General features: G+C 35.2%; 1 protein-coding gene across 7 annotated transcripts in view; it reads left to right on the top strand.

Annotated features, from left to right (window-relative positions):
- The window catches only part of PAPOLA (poly(A) polymerase alpha), a 59,366-nt gene that overhangs the window by 32,202 nt on the left and 6,907 nt on the right, over positions 1-20,257 (top strand). For 4 of the 7 annotated variants that reach the window (XM_034992499.1, XM_034992501.1, XM_034992505.1 and 1 more), the window contains exons 13-19: positions 3,997-4,050; positions 4,570-4,689; positions 6,222-6,331; positions 10,374-10,495; positions 14,242-14,384; positions 17,259-17,359; positions 17,588-17,808. In XM_034992499.1, the coding sequence (XP_034848390.1) occupies positions 3,997-4,050; positions 4,570-4,689; positions 6,222-6,331; positions 10,374-10,495; positions 14,242-14,384; positions 17,259-17,359; positions 17,588-17,808 (871 nt within the window). The remainder of the gene's footprint in view (positions 1-3,996; positions 4,051-4,569; positions 4,690-6,221; positions 6,332-10,373; positions 10,496-14,241; positions 14,385-17,258; positions 17,360-17,587; positions 17,809-20,257) is intronic. The other 3 variants (XM_034992502.1, XM_034992500.1, XM_034992504.1) reach the window with 1 other exon arrangement.

Genomic DNA, 20,257 nt, shown 5'->3' with positions numbered 1-20,257 from the left:
CTTGTTTATTACTTAACTCCCCGTAAGTTGTGCTTTTCCATTGGGCAGATAATTTATTTTCTGTTTTTTATTTTAACCGATGTTGAGGAAGTACCTTTGAACATTTAAACTAATAAAACATATATTCTGATATTTAAAAAAAACTACAGCATCAAAGTACATAATTGCTTGTATGGAGAATAAGGAAGAAACTGGTTTTATAGAAAAATATCAGCATCTCTTAATCCCTGAGAATCAAAGACTAAGCTAGATTCATTCTTTTTCCTGTCTCACTTCCTCATAGGACTAAGGTGGGTAGAATGAAGTTCTTGAAAGTACTTAAGTGGCTTCCTTCACTTGAAGAAAGATTAATTGTTGAAATTGAAACTTTGATAGTGTCATCTATTTGAGTAAATTTGCATTACTAGAACTTCCGAAGGTTTTTTTTTTTTTTAAGCTTGCTTAATCTTTTGTCTTTTAGAAGTTTTAAGCTATCCTTTATGCCATATAGTACCTATAAGGTCTTCGGTGGACTGAGTAAAAGATCATAGATTATTGTCTTTACTGAATTCTCTTGAAACAACTCATTGTAGATGATCAAAAACGACTTCAAGCATGATTAGGTATGAGGAGGTAGCAACAAATAGAGGAAATTATATCAGAAAAATTTAAGTTTTAGCTGTGAGGCCTGAGAAAACAGATTTGAAAACATGACAATAATGGGCTAGTTTTATCTATACCGAATCCTATTTATATTTTTAACTTCTCCAGAAGTTTTCCTCTTTATAATGTCTAGTGCTTACTATCATTAGAATGTAGAGATAGTCACAGGTTTGAATTTTTCTTTTAACATGTCACATGTAATACTCCCAAAATTGGCTGTACAACTGAATTGAAATGCTTCATTTTCTCTTGAGTCAAAGTTGGTTAAGCCTTATTTGAAGTATATCCTGAAAGTAGTGCCATTTGTTATGTATTGGATTTTAAAAAATTTTGATATACCTGCCTGTCATTCTTGGAAGGGAGGGAAGCATGGGGTAAATTTCATTTTCTTAAAAAGCAGAAAAGTCATCTAACAGAAGATCTCAGTGTTCCTTAAGAAAAAGGTGTAACATTGCTTTGTGCAATTTTAAATAACTATAAGAAGACATTTTTCATGTTTTTCCTTTAAGATAATTCGAGTTGACACGTAGCAATAAAGTAAATCATCATTGACATAGGAAATGTGAATACTTAGGTCAGGTATTCCATTTTACTAGGAAAAGAGGAAGGAAAGGTAATAGCAAGAGGCCAGCATGTTCTCTAAGGTGTAAGATTAATTATAATTTCAAGGAGTATGTGTGAATAGAATAATTTAGCCTTAAAATGTTTTAAAAACTTAATACTGAACTCTAACTCTTGGTCCTGAGTTACTTAAAGATGGAATTATAAGGATTTTTCTCTAAGATAATTAGATTTTTAGTGAACATATCTGAGCTATAATCTACCCAGGTAAAATATTAATGTGATGAAATGGCCAGGAAACCTACTTATATACTGTTTTTTGGGGGTAAATAGTTTTTAGGTAATAAAAGCAACTAAATTGTTCTTAGGAATTTTTAAATAGGTTTTAATTCATTGGGGATACATTTTTATAGTAAAATTTTTTATTGGAAGCTGGAAATCTTTAAATTTGGGGAAGAGTTAACGACTATTGCATTAAGATTTCAAAGTGTCTCCTGAAGGCATTTGAGTATCTTGAGCAAATAAATGATGGTGGCAGTTGGAAATTGGAGATCACATTCTTTGGGGCAGCAATAAAAAATATATGTAGTCTAAATTTAGAAATACTTCTTTTGGTCTCTCTGTTTTCTGATAGGGATCTTAGGAATTGAATACTAGTTCTGGTTTTTAAAACTTAACAAACTCGGTATTTTGGTTTCAGTTTCTTAGCTGGATGAGTATAAATGGATTCCGTTTTATAAATGGATTCCTAATGGCAGGTTATTTCTATTAAGCTTAATTACTGTATTTTATATCTCCTTTTTTTGCTTAAATTTGCTTAAATGTGGCTGAGTAAAGGACATAACCACGCCCCCCAGGCTCCCCTCATTGCAATAAGTGCCAAAGTTGAACTTTTTAAACTTCAAAACTTTAAACTTTGAATTCCAACAAAATTATGTTCAAATGGATTGTATGTTTTGCCTTCGTAAATAGAGAACATTTGTGCATCGTTTGTTGAAGACTCAGGTGGTAATTAAGAACATCCATTTTAATAGTGTGGTAAAAGAGTAGAGACTGAGAGTTTGATCCCTGTCCTAGGTGAATGCAGACAACTTCACTTTTTTGTTTTTGTGTACATGCCTGCTTTTTATAGTTTGTTGTCTCCTGTTGTAAGTTGTTACACTTCTGTCCAGAGAGTTCTTCCTCCATCTTCCCCCCGCCCATTTCCAATCTCCCAGGGACTGGAAATCAGGTTACTGAGCCTGTTAGGATTTTGGTGCATTTAAAAGAATTCAAGGGCCCTCAGAGTGGGTTTCTGTGTATGTAAAATGCATGAGCTTTTAGTGCTTTTATGTGACTTTTATTTATTTGAGCCATCTGTTTGTTCTGTATATTTGGTTTGATCCAAATAATGCTGAACAAATTTAAACTGGTGGTAAAGGAAGTATTGGTCTGTATGGATTTGAGCTGCATATTCACATATGTGTCTACATGTTTTCATATTTATACATATTACCTCTGTTACCGTAAGTTGATTAAGTCCTTGAAGTTAGCTCATTTGAGCTTCACTTTTCCCCTGCCAGTAAGAGGCATTATCCTATATTACAGATGACGTATATATACAAGTCTCATACCTGGGTTACATAGTTATGAAGAATCATAACCATTTTTCAGATACTTAATGAGCATAAATAGTAAGTAATCAAATGGAATAGTTTAAGGAAGAATGGTTTAAAATGCTTTAACTTGCCAAATTTTCACTGTCCCTTGCCTAAATATCTTCTCACTCTTTTTTTTTTTGATGGCTAATTGAAACTGGGGTTAATAGTTTTTTCCTGGCCTAGGTCAGGTATTTGGTTTTGGTCTGAAACCTCATTTATAAGATGTGAAAGATAAGGGTTTCAGCCCTTTTTTTTTTTTTAAAGAGTAAACTAATTTAAAAATTTTCATCATACTCTGGTTTTTCAGACTAGTATCCATACTAGGTAATGTCAGTTTGCTTTTTTGTGAGGTAGTTTCTGGTGAGAAGTTTGGCTTCCAGCACCTCTAAAATGGGTTCTGTGGGAGAGTATATCGGACTGAACTTTTTTAGTATCATAAAATTACATGAATTATATTTTAGTTGTAAGTAGTTTGTTTTAAAAAGACTTAAAATAGTATTTAGTTTTGATAGCATTTTGTAAAATGAAAACTTGCCTTTTCTCTAATTTAATGGAATTGGATTCTGCATAAAAATCAGATTTCTTCTTTGCTCTCATGCTAGTCATGTCTGCTTTTTAATAGAAATTTATACTGTTACTTGAAAAAAATCATGAGACCTGTCTTCAGTATTCAGTTTAATTTTTGCTACCTGTTAATTTGAGTTAAAAAGCATGGTGTGTTTGAATATTTTTGAGCTTACTGATGTAATATGTATAATTAGTGATCCTGTTTTTGTGGCTAAAGCCTTGGTGCATTATTTCTATTAAAACAACTTTGTTATAGTAGATTATATTTTAGTGAGCAGCTTATAGATATAAAGCATTCCACCGGAGTCTTTGAACCAAACTATCAATTAATGTTTATTCGTTGTTCTTGAATTAAGCTGCTTTGGGATAATTTATAAAATCACTCTTTTTCAGAAGAATATACTCACCAATAGTTAGAAACTTGTGGTATTTAGCTTTTATGATTTTATGTACATCTTGAGATTGCAGTCCCCCTTGCTAAACTGTTGCTGATCTGTAACTGTAACAAAGCTATTACATTATGGTGTTAATATCCAGCACAAAGCAGTTAAATAAAATAAATAGCATGTTATCTTTATCTCCAAAGGCATTATATTGTACTTCTAGCAAGTGCACCAACAGAAAAACAACGCCTAGAATGGTGAGTATAAGATTAGACTTTACAGAGAAAATAAGCAAAAATCAATCAGATAGCTACAGAACACAGCAGATGGGAGAAAGTTTGTCCTCCCATCCAGTCTGGTTTTATTCATAAATGGAACTTTACTACTTGTAATGGAAGTGTAGGAATTTGGGGATCCGTATACAACTTTGTTTTTTGTTTCCCTTACGGAGATCCATGTATCATTAACTATATTTAAAGTGCTTTGTTTTAGCTTACTGATTTTTTTTCCTTTAAATATTTGCAGGGATGTCTTTTGTAACCTTCTTAGTTTGAAATGTGGCTTGATTATCCTTCCTCCGTTTTTGCTTCAGCATTTTTGTTTAGAGCCTAAGACTGGTTTTATCTATGGGAGTTCAGATGGTTGAACTGCCCTCACATGTATTTAAGTATGATCTTCATATTACTGCTTTGTGCAACATATTTTGACTTTGTGCATTTTATTTTATTTTTTAAATTAACCAGAATTTTCATTAATACTAAGTGACATTTGTTCAGGGTGGGCTTGGTGGAGTCAAAAATCCGAATCCTGGTTGGAAGTTTGGAGAAGAATGAATTTATTACACTGGCTCATGTGAATCCCCAGTCATTTCCAGCACCCAAAGAAAATCCTGACAAGTAAGCAGTCTTCTAATTTAATCTAGTTTCCTTCTCTCCTTTTTAACTTTTACTCATAGAAGCTTTCTATAGGCAGTTTTTAATAACTAGAGTCACCATTCTGTTGATCACATATGGCACAAAACCAATTTGAGATTAGTAGATTAGGTTTTCCAGATCAGAAACACTGAAGAGACAAATTATTTCTTGAGAAAAATCAATACTAAAATAGTTCTCTGATAATAGTCTAATGATGGTACCTATGAACTAATTAGAGTTCAAATTCTGCATATCTGCCTTTTAGCATTTCTTAAAATTTCTTTCTTCTCACCCATATTATACAGTGGTTGTCAGAATAACTGCTATCCCAAATATGTCTTGCTTTTCATCTTAACTTTTTAAAAGAGAGAACATGCTTTCAATTTACCTTGCAAAAAATCTGATTTGTGATAGATTCTGAAACACTGGGAAGATCTGTTAATAAAAGGCTCACATTATTCTTTTAAGGGTCTTTCATAGGTCAATTTCTGGTTCAGTTGTTGCTGTATTATTATTTATGTGAGATTCTACTTTGCATTTGGAAGGTGAGGGGAGTTTTAGTAATGAGCTTTTTAAAAAAATAAAGTAGCATTAAAGAAAGGTTGAAAAATACAGGCGAATCGCTTATTTGAGATTGTGCTGCGGTGGTACAGCTGTTACTCTGATTTGTTGGTACAGGTTGTTTCCTTTTGCAATCCTGTCAAGAGTTGTTATTTGAGCTCTTTATAATTTTTTGTTTCTGCAGTCTTAATTATTAAAAGACTGATCCATTCAGCATATAGATTATTAAATGTTCAAAAGTAGCTGAATCACCCATTGTTCCTATTATTACGCTGTAGTCAAATTACTGTTCATGTCATCTTTTCTTCTTTTTCTTTTTTTAAAAAAAGATTTATTTATTTTAGAGAGAGAGAGAGAGCAGGGGTAGGGGGAAAAGGAGCAGAGGGAGAAGGAGAGAGAAACCCAAGCAGATTCCGTGCTGAGTGCAGAACCCAACACGGGGCTCAATCCCATGACCCATGGACCCATGAGATCACAACCTGAGCCGAAACCAAGAGTTGGATGCTCAAACCGACTGCACCACCTGGGCGCCCCTCATGCCACCTTTTCGACTGAGTTTTAAAATTTTAAGGAATATATATTAAGTTCTAGTTAAAATTTTATGTCTAGAATAAATTTTCTTTTCAGATTTTTCTAAAATGCGTTGTTCCTTTTCCCTTGTTAGTTTGAACATAATTTTTGTTGTGCCTTTGATACTTTGGGATCATCATTAACATTGGCTGTCGGTACCCTGCTTAGGCTTAGGAATATGAAGGACAAAAAAAAAAAAGGGGAATATGAAGGACAGGCATGGGGGAGGACTTGGAGTTCTGATGGAGCTTTGGTTTAGAACTTTACTTAGTTTGCTTATACATTTGTATTCCAAGTTTTTCCACATACCTCAGGTTGTCAACCACATTGATAACGTTTTCATGAAGTCTTGATAAACTAGTAACACTTTTCTTACTTTGCAGGGAAGAATTTCGCACGATGTGGGTGATTGGGTTAGTGTTTAAAAAAACAGAAAACTCTGAAAATCTCAGTGTTGATCTCACCTATGATATTCAGTCCTTCACAGATACAGGTATATCTCTCCTTGGATGATCAAAACACATAACTTGCATATTTAAATTTGTCTTCATGTGTACCATAGTGACATTTGCAATAACTGTTAATTTACTTGGGAATATTGAACAGTGATTATCAGAATAATTTTAATGTTTTGGATTAGTTACTAGTTTCAGTAATGTCTAATATATAAGTGGGTTTTTTTGTGTGTGTGATTTTATTAAAGCACAGGGGCAGGACCCATGGGCAGAAAGAGCTGCCATAAATGGTTTTAGTTTTGTTTTGTATTGTAGATTTAAAGTTAAGTAGGACCATTTTAAATTTGTTCACCGTTATTTATGAAATTAGAAACCATCTGAGTATTTGATTGTGTAAAAGACTGAGTCTGTGTCTGACTGCCTCAGTAATCTTGAAGCTTAGACGTTTACACAGCTAGACTTCTGGTGATGTGAGGAAATTTTATTCTCTGTGTCAAATACAGACTCAAGTGTTGATTCACGGGTATAGGGTGATTAGAGCTATATTTCAGATTGACCTATACCCTGAGAGATAAAACTGAGTTATAACAGTTTATCTAAAGAACAAATGGGTGTAGTTCACGGAAGTGAAGGCTATATATAGATGCACAACTTTTCAAGGGAATGGTGAATATGCATAGAGACAGTGATGAATATACAGGTCCGGTGACGAGAAGGCATACTTAGGTAGTCAGGCAGTTGCACCTGTGTGTGGAATCACTAGCAGTCTGACATCTGGGAGCTGCTCCTGATTAGGTGCTGTCTGTTGGGATTCTGACCATCAGCAGCCTTGCTGTTGGTGATTCAGTGGCAGTTAAAGTTTCAAATGAAACAAGATCAACTCTAAATGAGACACATGGTAGTTGCCTTCTTGGAAAATTCAGATTAAAAATATTCTATTTCTTATGAAAGATTGAGTTGCTTTCTTTCAAATAATTGATAATTTATAAGTAGGTTTTTCATTTTTAGGAATATAAGTGGAGAATATGGCACAATTCTTTATGGTGAGGAACATTGAAGGATAGTGTCCCCAGCAAGTAGTAACCCTTAATAACCGTGAGAGCAAAAACACTCATAGATTTTTTAGGATGTGATTTGGAGGGTGGTAACTCCACTTGCTTAATGCCACAGAAGTGTTTATTTCCAGAGTAAAAATTCTGATGTCAACTTAAACTATAAACTAAGAAATCATGTAGAGATATTTGAATTAGAAAATTTGTTTTGTGCATTTCATCTCAGTTGAGTTTATCAAAGACTGTGCTAATGAACCATCAAGATTTTCAAGGAACTTTTATTTTGGGAGGGAAATGTTTAGTTGTCCTGGGCCTTGAAACATTTTAATGGAATACTTTGTGGGATTTTCTTTTTTCTTTCTTTCTTTTTTAATATTTTATTTGAGAGAGCCAGAGAGAGCGTTCGTGTGCATAAGCCCACACAGGTGGAGGGGGGGAGGTGCAGGTGGAAGGGGAGAAGCAGGCTCCCCACTGAGCAGAGAGCCCCACTCGGGGCTCCATCCCAGGACCCTGAGATCATGACCTGAGCGAAAGGCAGATGCTTAACTGATTGAGCCACCCAGGTGCCCCCTTTGTGGGATTGTCTTTTTCTTTTTTTTAAATTAATTTATTTTTATTTAAATTCAATTAACATACAATGTATTACTGGTTTCAGAGGTAGAGGTTAGTGATTAATGAGTCTTTTATAACACCCAGTGCTCATCACATCATGTGCCTCCTTAATGTCCATCACCCAGTTAGCCCATCCCCCTACCCCTCTCCCCTCCAGCAACCCTCAGTTTGTTTCCTATGCTTAAGAGTCTCTTTTGGTTTGTCTCCCTCTCTGATTTCGTCTTGTTTTCTTTTTTTTCTCTCTTCCCCTATAATCCTCTATTTTGTTTCCTAAATTCCATGTGTCAGCAAGATCATCTGATAATTGTCTTTCTCTGATTGACTTATTTCGCTTAGCATAACACCCTCTAGTTTCATCCAGGTTGTTGCAGATGGGAAGATTTTATTTATTTTTTTTTGGTGACTGAGTAGTATTCCATTGGATATATATACCACATCTTTTTTATCCATTCATCTGCTTATGGACAACTGGGCTCTTTCCATGGTTTGACTATTGTGGACATTGCTGCTATAAACAATGGGGTGCAGGTGCCCCTTTGGATCACTACATTTGTATCTTTGGGGTAAATACCCTATAGTGCAATTGCTGGGTCTCCGGTAGCTCTATTTTCAACCTTTTGAGGAACCTCCATGCTGCTTTCCAGAGTGGAAAAGTGAAAGCCAGCTTCATTCTTTGTGGGATTTTCAATACTCAAATTCTTACTTCCAGTCTCTTCCAACTTCACATCTTTCTGATCTCAGGTATTGGTGGCTATATCCCTGTAGTTGTTCAAGCTAGAAATCTTGGAGTCCTCCTTGACTCCTGTTTTTCTCATAACTTGATGTTAATGCATTAAAAAATCCTTTTGCCTCTACTTTTGCTATCCATTGAGATTCCTGCTACTAATTGCTATTTCTACTGCTATTACACTAGTCCAAGCCATTTGTCATTGCTCTGTTGTATTACTCCCATTACTACAGTTTCCCTGGCCTGTCCTAGCCCAGCTATTAATGGGATAATTGTTATTCTCAGCCAGCATCCAAAATGATATTAAGCCAAATCATGTCTTGCCTACTTAAAGCCTATAATGGCTACCAATCTCTTTTGGAAAGTTTAGGTCCTTCCTTACTGTGGTTTGCAAGCTTTTACCTAATCTGGCCTTCTCATTATGTCTGTGGCCTCATTTCCTGTTATAAGTTCAAAATCCTTTATTCCATATGTCTTGGGGCCAGAAAGGTAATAAAGTTAGTAAGTAAAATTCCTAGTGGGGCTTGGAGCAACATTTGGTAGTCAGCAACAGTAACATTTCTTCAGGGAACTGTTCAGGATTCACATTAAGCAAAGGTAGAGACCAAATAGCCACAAATAGGTGAGATCAGGGTTAGTTTTTGTCAGATGAGTTTTGGTGCCAATTATAGGAAGAACTTATGTGTCGGGAGCATTTGGGATTTTAGAATTGCTCTTAAGGGATTATGGATCTTGACTTTTCCTTCTCCCCAGTGGCCTTTTTGTTTTACTTAAATATTCCAGACATGCTCTCAACTGAGGACATTTTGTCCTTGACCTTGGATCTTCCTGGAATGCGGTTCCATCAGTTATTTTTGCTTATTACTTCACTTTCATTTCGGTCTCCACTCTCTCATGTCCTCTCAGTTTCTATGCTGAGCTTCTTGTCTTCTTCCCTACTCAGTTTTTCTCCATAGCACTATCATCATCTGATACGAAATATATTTTACTTCGTTGTTTCCTCTTTATTGTATTGTCCCTACTAGAATGTAGGCTCTGAAGTTCTTTTGGTCTCTTAATTCTCTGCTGTATCCCCTGTGTGATACAGTATTGGTGCTCAATAAATAATTTGTTACATGACTGAGTGAATGGATTTTTCCATTTCGGGATTCTCTGGGAACTTACTTGGATGAATTTATTTTTAGCATTTTCTTTTTGTTCCTGTGACCTCTATTATTTGAGTTATTCTGTAAGAGATGTTAACTACTTGTCTTAGAGTTTTATCCTGCAGGTTCTTGAAAAGGTATCTTTGGGTTTAGTCAGTAAGTTTGACTTTTGCTACATTTGTTACATAATTGAGCCAGAATTTTAAATAATAGTGGTAGCACAAAAGGGTATGAAGAAGCCCCCTTTTTTTTTTCCAGTTCTGCTTCTTAAAGAGTTACTCTTCAAAGTTATTATCTTAAGAGTAATTAACTGGAAGAGTTAGTATACTTTGTGCTTTTATTCATTATATAGACCTTGTGGTAAAAGGTACTTAGAGTTTGCTCAGGCAATGGATTATGTCAGATTAGAGAGAATTTTGGCCTGATAGTTTTATGCACAGGATTGCTAGAAAAGGATCCCTACTTAGAATAGCTTCTCCTAGGTGAGTTTAACTGCCTTTGTTAAAATGTTTCTATTTCTTGTAACAATTTCCTAATTGTGTAGTTTATAGGCAAGCAATAAACAGCAAGATGTTTGAGGTGGACATGAAAATTGCTGCAATGCATGTAAAAAGAAAGCAACTCCATCAACTACTACCTAATCATGTTCTTCAGAAAAAGAAAAAGGTAAATTTAGAAAGTACTTACAAAAGCATTACTAACATAGTGTTTTTACTGTATTCAATCTATCAATACTTCAACATTTAGACTCAGTTTAAGTCATGCTTGAAGTAGATCACAGCATTTTAAGAATCAGTTCCAGGGAGCAGTTCCATTATGTGAAACCTTGCTCCCAGTCACGTTTCTTGCATGTACTTGCAGACCTCAGATAGATTAGTGGCGATGCTTCCTATCCTTATTTTATGTAAGCTTATGGTCTCTTTCAGAGTCTTCTGTTCTTATCCATTTAATACCCACATCAGTATCTAATTTCCTTTCCTTTAAAAAGTAAACTAGGTAATATGTGGATAAATTAATTATGTGACTTTTTATAAAAATGGCTTTAAGAATTATAGATGTCTATTATTGAAAAATTAAGTTATTGAATATAAAGATCACAGACAGAGGTGATCAGAGTTAATATTTTGTAGAATGTCGTTCTGGTAGTAGTGCTTCCTGTTGAATAACTTACAGCCATATTTTTCTTATTTAGACTTACTATAGACATATTAGAATTTTAGTGCATAGATGATAATTACATTTTTATATGTGATTTCAAGAATAGGTGGCTTATTTCTATAATGGAATATACACTGCAGTGAAAATGAATGGATTAGAGCTACATCTATTAATATGTTCATTTAAAAGGTTCTGATGAATATGTACTATTTAATAATTTTATATAAGGTTTACAAGTTTAAAAGATGTAAAACAATATATTATTTAAGAGAATATGAAAGAAAAGTATAGCATATATTATGGTACAAGCATCTAAGTCAAGGACAAGAACTTTGGAGTAGATAAAGCTGGTTCAATTTCAGGTTCCACTGCTTCCCAGCTGTGAGACTTGGGCCAGCCATATCATGAACATCATGTTCTTGATTTGCTTCTTCTCTAAAATTAGGATAATATATTTACCTACCTCATTAGATATTTTGTGAGGATGAAATGAGTTAATACCTATAACAAGGTGGTTTTGGCTGGTGCTTGGCATATAGCGAATGCTCGTATTTGTTTCTGTTATCACCATAACTTGGGGTAGAGGTACTTGCTTTTTTATATTGGTCTAAAATGCAGTTTTAAAAGGCATTTTTGTTTTTAAGGTAACTTAGTACATTAAAGCTTTTATGTGACTTGTTTTCCTCTCATCCTGATGCTTTTATGAGTTAACTAAATAATCTAGAAAGTGGCAAAAAGGTACTGATCTTTTCTCAAGCCATTTTATTTATTTGTAATAAAATATACATACAGTTTGCCATTGAGTAATTTTATTTTTAAACTAAAATGTCAAGCCAGACATTTGTCTTCTGATTGTCCCTTGGTGTTATTAATAAGTTTAAGCAACCACACTTAAATGTGTATTTACTACATGTAGAAATACATAACCATTTTATGTGTTTTCAGAAGTCAATGTAAATAGGTTGTTATGTTCTTTAATACTTAACCTATTTCTATTTTATTAACACATCTATTTATAACTGAGGTTATTAGATTTTCCAGAATCCTTGATCCTCAGATCACCTTTTAAAACTCCTATATATATGGTATTGTTGATTTTTGAAACAAAGTATAGTTTAAATAAATTTTATTTTTATTCTATTAAGGTATTACCTATCTAAATATAATCTTCTAGAAATAAAAATTATTAGTGTTCAGAAATAACTTTAGTCCAGACATTTTATTTATCAAATAAAGCTTAACTGTACTCTCATCACCGTGTAATCGCTACTTTTCACCTTTCAGTGTGTGTTTCTACATAGACTATTCGGTGCCCATATGTAACCACATATCACATGTATTTTTAAAAGGTTTTTGATGGTACATACACTTTTGTGACCTGCTCTTTGGGTGTTTATTATGTGTCCAGATTACATTACATTACAGATACTATGTGGCTGCTTAGTATTTTTTTAAATGGCTACAGTATGATTATATCTGTCCTTTATTTGACATCATTTGGACTAGTTCTAAGTTGCTGCTAGTAAAATAGCACTTTCTTGTTTTTAGTAGTAGTATCTAGAAATCTAGATCCATAAATCTTTTCTCTTAGACTCTTATTAATAGCTTCCTTTTATTAACTGCTATTTGCAAAGCCCTGTACGAATGTTTTTCTATATTTAATGATAAAACAACCCACAGATATTGTCTTTTATAGAAGAAACCAAGTGGCTGATAAATTTGCCCATGGTTTTATAGTAGGAGATGTGAATTGGACCTAGGTCTCAGTGCAAAGCGTATGTGTTTATTTCTCTCTCTAGTATGTTCTGTCTTTATTTATCTTTAATTTGAAAATGTGGATAAAACATTTATGATGGCTTGGCATTGAAGTCTCTTGTGCCAAACTTGATATAGACAAAGGCAAAGCAGAGCAACTGTTTTGTGTTCAAACCAGCTAGTTAAAACCTTCGGGTTCACAGATCATCCTTAGCAGTGGCCTGTTGTCTCACAGGTGTTTGATCACCTGGTCAGGCAGGTAACTGTGTAGAATTAGTAAAATTTAGTTACTGTACAAATCCTTGTTTGGTGGAGAGTGAAATTGGTAGCATTTTTGCATAGGAAAGAAGCTCATTAGAAAATTCATTTCACAACTGACTTCATAAACAAGTGGCATTACTTTCTCTTCCTCTCCATCCTGCCAAATCTCATCTTCCCCATTTGATCAATACTGATTTATGTACAGAAGTAATGCCTGTAGTGCTAGATAAAGAATGTCTTGTCATTTGGGGAACTAGAGCACGCGCGCGTGCGCGTACACACACATAGACACACACACGGGATACGGGTTTTTGTCAACAATGCAGTCATTTCCATTAAAATGTTTCTGTAGGTAAGTGGAGCACCAAGGCCTAAAAGTATTCTGGAAAAAAAACCCTGAAGAAATCAATTTGATATTGCAATACTATTGATTGTAGAAACAGAAACTAAGTTCTTTAGAAATCAACTTTCATCCCATAGAAACATTCGTAGTTTAAGCTTTATTTTGGTTTTCCTATATTAAGTAACATTTTGAGTGCTTTGATTTTTAAGAAGCAGGACTAGCATTAGGATTTACATGTGGATATTAGATTTCACTTTCAGGAAATTATTTCTGCTTCTATTTTCACAGGGTAATTTATACTATTAGATGTACCATGTTAAAATTCTAAGTTGGCAGTCAGAGCACCAGAAATTCTTGGTTTTGAGAGAGCCTCATTTATTTATAGATTTTTAGAAGTGGTACTACGCTGTACTTATTTGATAGTTGTTTTGACATTACACAATTTTATGTTCACTGTAGAATAATTAAAAATGATTTAAAAAAATTGGTCATAATCCCAAAAGCCAGATATATTCATTGCTAGTATTGGGTTTATCATTAAGACTTTTTTCCTAATATATATGTGTGTATGTGTCTGTATATATTTATAGTTATCTGATTTAAGATCCATGTGTTTTCACATTACAGTGCTTTTTAGCGTGCAGCGTGTCTTGTGGAAAATGTGTACATTTAATATAGCATTCCTTTCTCCTTTTTTCTCCCATGGAAGAACTGTAGTGTAGTCAGGCCTCTTAGAAGTCTTTACCTTATAAGTCAGCATGGCATTTCTGAGTTTTCATGAACTTAGTGATTTATGCTTTGTAGTAGAAATCATATATCAAAGTAAAAGATGTTCATGTTTCAAAGATCGGGGTGAAATAAAGATATATTTGACTAAATATCTTATTAATTGCAGCATTCAACAGAAGGTGTCAGATTGACGCCTCTGAATGACAGCAGCCTCGACTTGTCTATGGACAGTGATAACAGCATGTCTGTGCCTTCACCTACTAGTGCTATGAAGACCAGTCCATTGAACAGTTCTGGCAGCTCTCAGGGGTAAGGAAAGCGAGGGAATGAAGTGGAGTGGGTGTTCACTAAACGTATTTGATGAACTCTCTTGTTAGAGTCATCTATTTAGAATATTTATTCCCCTTTTAATTTTTTAAAAATAGCAATTAAACTTATTTTGGGGGAAAATAATTTCTGTTTTTGTCCTATTGTGTCGTACTTGTATTCCGTTTTTGGGGCAGGTGTATCTTAATTCAGATGCGAATGAATGTCAGCACCGTAATCCCTCATTTCACATACAGAAGGTCCCTAACTAACGTGGTTTGACTTAAGATTCTTTGACTTTACAGTGGTGCAAAAGCAGTGCACAGTAAAAACCATACTTTGACGTTTAATTTTGAGCTTTTCTGGGGCTAACAGGATACCGTACAATAGTCACTTGCGGTGCCCGACAGCGAGCTGCAAGCGCCCCGTCAGCCCTGCGCTCATAGGTCAGCAGCCGCTACGCCGACACCCATTCTGCTCCCATGCAGCCCTTCCGTTTTTCACTTTCAATACAATACTCGATAAATCACATGAGATAGGCAACACTTTATGTTGAAATAGGCTTTGTGTTAGGTGATTTGGCCCAGCTGTAGGCTAATGTAAGTGTCCTAAGCATGTTTGAAGGAGGCTAGGCTAAGCTGTGATGTTGGTGATTATGTGTATTAAATGCATTTTCGACTTAAGGTATTTTCAGTTTATGATGGGTTTAATGGGACGTAACCCCATTTTAAGAAAGCTCTGTATTGAGGCTTCTGCTGCCTCCAGTGAACTGTATGGTGTGCTAGGGAGAATGGACAAGAGGGATAAAATCACCTTTCTGTCCCGGAGCCGCTTACATCTGTGTAGCAGGGGAACAAATCTGTGGACATAGAAGGGGCCTGCTAAGGAAGGTGAAGGTCTTTGTGGGATGGTCTTAGTTATAGGAAACTTTTTTTTTTTTTTTAAGAATTAAGTGTCTTTGAAAACATTGAACACAGATAAACATTTTTGTTATGAAAGAAATACATGGCTATAGTGGCAAAAACTAGAACACAAAAAGCCATATTTATGTTTAACCTTCTGTAAATTTTTCCAGTGTATCCTTGCAGAATCTTTTTTTTTTTTTAATGGAAATACTAGGGTATCTTCAAAGGGATTTGTATAGAAGCCTTTTGTACTTTGAGTTTATGCACATGCATGTAAAATAGTAACTATGTATTAAGTAATTTCAGAAGTTTAAACAATGTTAGTTTCTTATGTAATACTAAATAACTTCTGTAAGTAAGACTTCCGGATTTTAAGTTTACAGTTGTATATTTGCTTAGCAAATTTTCAGTATTTATTATGCACTAGCCATTTGCCAGCTATTTCTGGTTTTCTTCCTGCATCTGTGGTGGTTCTCTGGCCCGCTCTCCCTTTCTGTTTAAGTCATTAGATGTGTGTGCCCTTGAGGGCGCTCTCCACGGTACTTGTCCCCGCTTGGTATTCTCCCTTGGGGGAGTGGGATCACCTACCCTTGTTGACTTCATTTACTTCTATGTACCAGTGAACTCCAAAGCTTTTTCTTTCTTTTTAAAAAAAATTTTTTTTAAAGATTTATTTATTTGGGAGAGCACGAGAGGAAGAGGGAGAGAGAGAATCAAGCAGACCCCGTACTGAGCACAGAGCCCAACACGGGGCTCAATCCCAGGACCCCGAGATCATGACCTGAGCTGAAACCAAGTGTCGGACACTTAATCGACTGAGCCACCCAGGCACCCTGTGAACTCCAAAGCTTTAATAAGCTGATTGCCCTGGTTGCATGCAAATGTCTTGCAGGCACCAAAAGTCTTAAGTCCTTTTGTGTCGCCACCTTGTCATGGCGTCATTGTTCCACAGTTGCAGAGTGTGAGCTATAGCCGAGGGAGCAAGAATAACCACAGAGGACTTTTTGCTTTTATTTTTCTTTCAAGGGGTAATTAAAATGAGATTATTTAACTGCGATAGGATTTATCTGAGGCAGAAATGTTGAAGAAATAGGAGAGTAAAGGATGGATGATTTGAGTTTCCTGAAATGACAGGAGGGAGTGGGATCCAGCACATAGAAGAGGAGGGATGGCTTTGAAAGCCTTTGTTGTGTATCTGGGCCACTGGGTGGTTTTTAGGGTGTCACAAATCCTTAGATTTTGTATGCAGAAGCTTATTTCTATTTTTCAGACCATTTTCTTATTTATAGCCCTTGATGGAATTTTCTTATACCCCAAATCCATTAAGTCTATTCCCCCAAATCAGATACAGATTGTTTTTAAAACTGTCCTGTTTAATATGCTAGTCACTTGGGGCGCCTGGGTGGCTCAGTTGTTTAAGCGACTGCCTTCGGCTCAGGTCATGATCCTGGAGTCCCGGGATTGAGTCCCGCATCGGGCTCCCTGCTCGGTGGGGAGTCTGCCTCTCCCTCTGACTCTCCCCCTCTCATGCTCTCTCTCTATCACTATCTCTCTCAATAAATAAATAAAAATCTTAAAAAAAAAATATGCTAGTCACTAGCCACATGTGGTGATTTAAATTTATTAATATTAAATAAAGTTAAATATTCAGTTCCTCACCAGCCGAGTAGGTGCGTCTATATAGTGACTACTATACTGGATAGCACAGCTATGTGACGTTGTTCCAGAGGGTTTTGTTGGACGGCACTGCTTTAGAGTGTGTGCTTTGGGTTGTTGGTTATGTTTTAGCATATAAAGTCAGTTACTAATATATACATAGAAGTAAAACCAAAGAATCATTTCCTTTAGAAAATAACTTCCATATTAAATTTTGTTATGGAATTTTATTTTATACTTTTCTGTTTGCTTTTTCACTTTTTTCTTTTTTTCTTTTTCTTTCTTTCTTTCTTTCTTTTTTTTTTTTTTTTTTTAGCAGAAACAGTCCTGCTCCAGCTGTAACAGCAGCATCTGTGACCAACATACAGGCTACTGAAGTTTCTGTGCCACAAGTAAATTCCAGTGAAAGCTCAGGGGGTAAGGAGATGGGGTTGACAGGCTTGAGAATCCTTACAGCGTATTTGGTGTTAGCCTTTATTTTGAAAGATGGCTTTATTGATTAAGTGGTTCAAATTCAGTTTTTTAATGCTATTGTATAATTATCAATGAAATAAAATAAAATTCAGAGACTGAAAGCTTTACTTGTAACTTTCTTTTGACAGGATTTATTGTAATTTTTATGTGTTCATGTACTTACCTACTTAGGTACATCGAGTGAAAGCATTCCTCAAACTGCCACACAACCAGCCATTTCACCACCACCAAAGCCTACGGTCTCCAGAGTTGTTTCTTCAACACGTCTGGTAAACCCACCACCTAGACCTTCAGGAAATGCAGCAACAAAAATACCTAATCCTATAGTAGGAGTCAAGAGGACATCCTCACCTCATAAAGAAGAGAGTCCTAAGAAAACCAAAACAGAAGAGGTATCTATATATTAGTTAGCCTTGGGAATACCAGCCTGCCTATTTTAAAGTCCAGTAGAAGAAAATCTTTGTGAGCCAGAATTGAGAAGCAGCAAGGAAGAAAGCTTTTAGAAAAAGTTTAGGTAGTGCTTTAGGGCCGTAGTCTCTCTCCACCCTTTGTACTCTTCTCAGTGACTACCTCTTCCATAAAGCTGTGCCTCATTTAAACTTAGCTTGTCTAGTCTATAACACAGTTTAGTATGTCATCCCAGTTTCTTATTCTCTCACAGCTGTATCTTTTATGTGTACTGATTCTTTGATAGCCCTTTTGGACACAGTTCTGTGATCCAAATGGAGTTTTGGAGTTTCTTACACTGTATTTGTTATTACAGGGCTACTGAATATGAGGTTTTCAAGGAACTCTTACTGAATAACTGGCCATAGTTGCAAAGTCAGATTAATTTTGAGACCTTGAATGATTACTTCCTCCAACCCTTCAGGAAATTTTCTAGCAATACTTTCACTTTTTATAGTGGCCAATTTACCTTGCCAAAGTCTCAGTTTTAGGGAAACCATTAAAAGTGTACATTGATTTTGGTGTGTGTTTTAAAATAAAAAACAGAAGTAAGTAGCCTTGTTACACAATTTCATTGCTCCCTGGAATCACTCTCATGTTGTTTTCCTGTTAGTGGAACAGTCGTTGTTGCCCCAGAGATGACAGTCCAAAAACTCCAATTTCATTGTGATTTTTGGTTGAAAATTTGTTACTTAGGAGTTTACTCATTTCACCAAAGTTTCTTTAGAAAGGGAAAAAAAAAAATCTGGATTTTTCTCATGGGAGTGTTTTGATCTGTAATAGTGAAATATTATTATCTCTAATTTGTAAGTGTTCTATTCCCCAGCTTATTCTGAAGCCTTTGGGTTTAGATTTTTTTGGATACGGTCACTATTAACTAAATATGAATAATTTGATGAATTTTGTTACTCTAATGATGCTGAATGAAGAATGATTATATCATATCATGCTTTATAACATGTGTTCTGAAAACCCGTCTGCGTAGTTATTTCTTAAGGCAATGATTTTCTGCCTTGCTTGTACATCAGAATTTTTCAGAGTGATTCCCCCCACCCCCAATAGAGATTTTACGGCCTCCTCCAGATACACTGAATCAGAGACTCCAGAAGTTAGGCCTGGGAATCTTTTTTTCAAACCCCCCAGTGCTGCACGACTCTGTTGTGCAGCAGCCTAAAAATGTGCTGATTTTGGTGGAACTCCACATTGTGTCTATTGATACTTGTTTGGAGTTGGCAGAGCATTGCAGAATTCACATTTCTTTTTATCTCAGTAAGTATATGTAAGCATAACTGGAGATGCCTATTCATTCTGTTTACTTCTGTTAATGGTTTAATCCTTCCTTTTTTCCTTGCAATTTTTGTTTTGTTTTGTTTTGTTTTGTTCTTTAATGTTTTCTCACAGTCTGGGTTTTGTTTATGGCGGCTTCATGGAGTTGACTAACAAAAAACAATTTTATGATATAGAAGAGACCTGAGGATCTTAGGTATCTTACAGGCTGATCTCATTTCCCAGAAGGAGGACCTTGAGTTTCAGTGGTTTTCCATTTATAAAGCTAATTAAAGTCAGAGTCAGGAATAGAACCCAGGCCTAAATCTCATGGTGCTAAAGGAGAAGATTGTTATGAATATCATCATTTTGGAGCTCTCCTAAACCGGATCTTTTATTCTCTGTTAATGAGTACTTGTTATTAGAAATTTTAACAAACCAGAAAGAAATACTGGTCTTAATTAATCATGCACTAACATGTGTATAGACAGGAGAGGGGTTCAGGGGTGGTCAGGAGGTATATTGCTGCTTAATTTGCATCATATGCGAAGGTGTAAAATAAAAATAGACAAATGTTTGCCCTGGATTGTATGCTTAAATGATGCTATATATCTATTTTTAAACTTTTTCTTATGGAAAATTTCAAACATGTACAAAATTATAATGAACAGTCCTGTTTGCATCACTTAGCTTCCGCAGTTAACAGCTCACGGCCAGCCTACTTCATCTACACATCTACTTCCTTTCCCCTTGTTATGAAGCAAATCCCAGGCGTATCATTTCAGCCATAAATATTTCTGTGTGTATCTAAAGATAAAGATTTCTGGAAACACAACTATAGTATATTATCACCATATATGTGTGTGTGTATTTATATATATATGTGTGTGTGTATATATCAGTATATTTACCAGTATTAGCAATAATTTCATATCCAGTCAGGTTTGATATTTGCCCTGTTATCATTACTGTTTTTGAAGTTTGTAACGTTTGCAGGATACAAATAAGGTCCTTATTAGAATTGGTTTATATTACTGTTAAATCTCTTCTACTCATAGAAACATGGTTTCTATGTCTTGTTATAAAGCTACATTTAAAATTATAATTTTCCCTAGTAAATACAGCAGA

This window comes from Mirounga leonina, unplaced genomic scaffold (assembly GCF_011800145.1).
Source record: "Mirounga leonina isolate KUSES-001 unplaced genomic scaffold, KU_Mleo_1.0 Mir_82, whole genome shotgun sequence".
Classification (NCBI taxonomy): domain Eukaryota; kingdom Metazoa; phylum Chordata; class Mammalia; order Carnivora; family Phocidae; genus Mirounga; species Mirounga leonina.
Note: the sequence above shows the minus strand (reverse complement) of the source record. Positions and strands in the feature narration are given on the sequence as shown.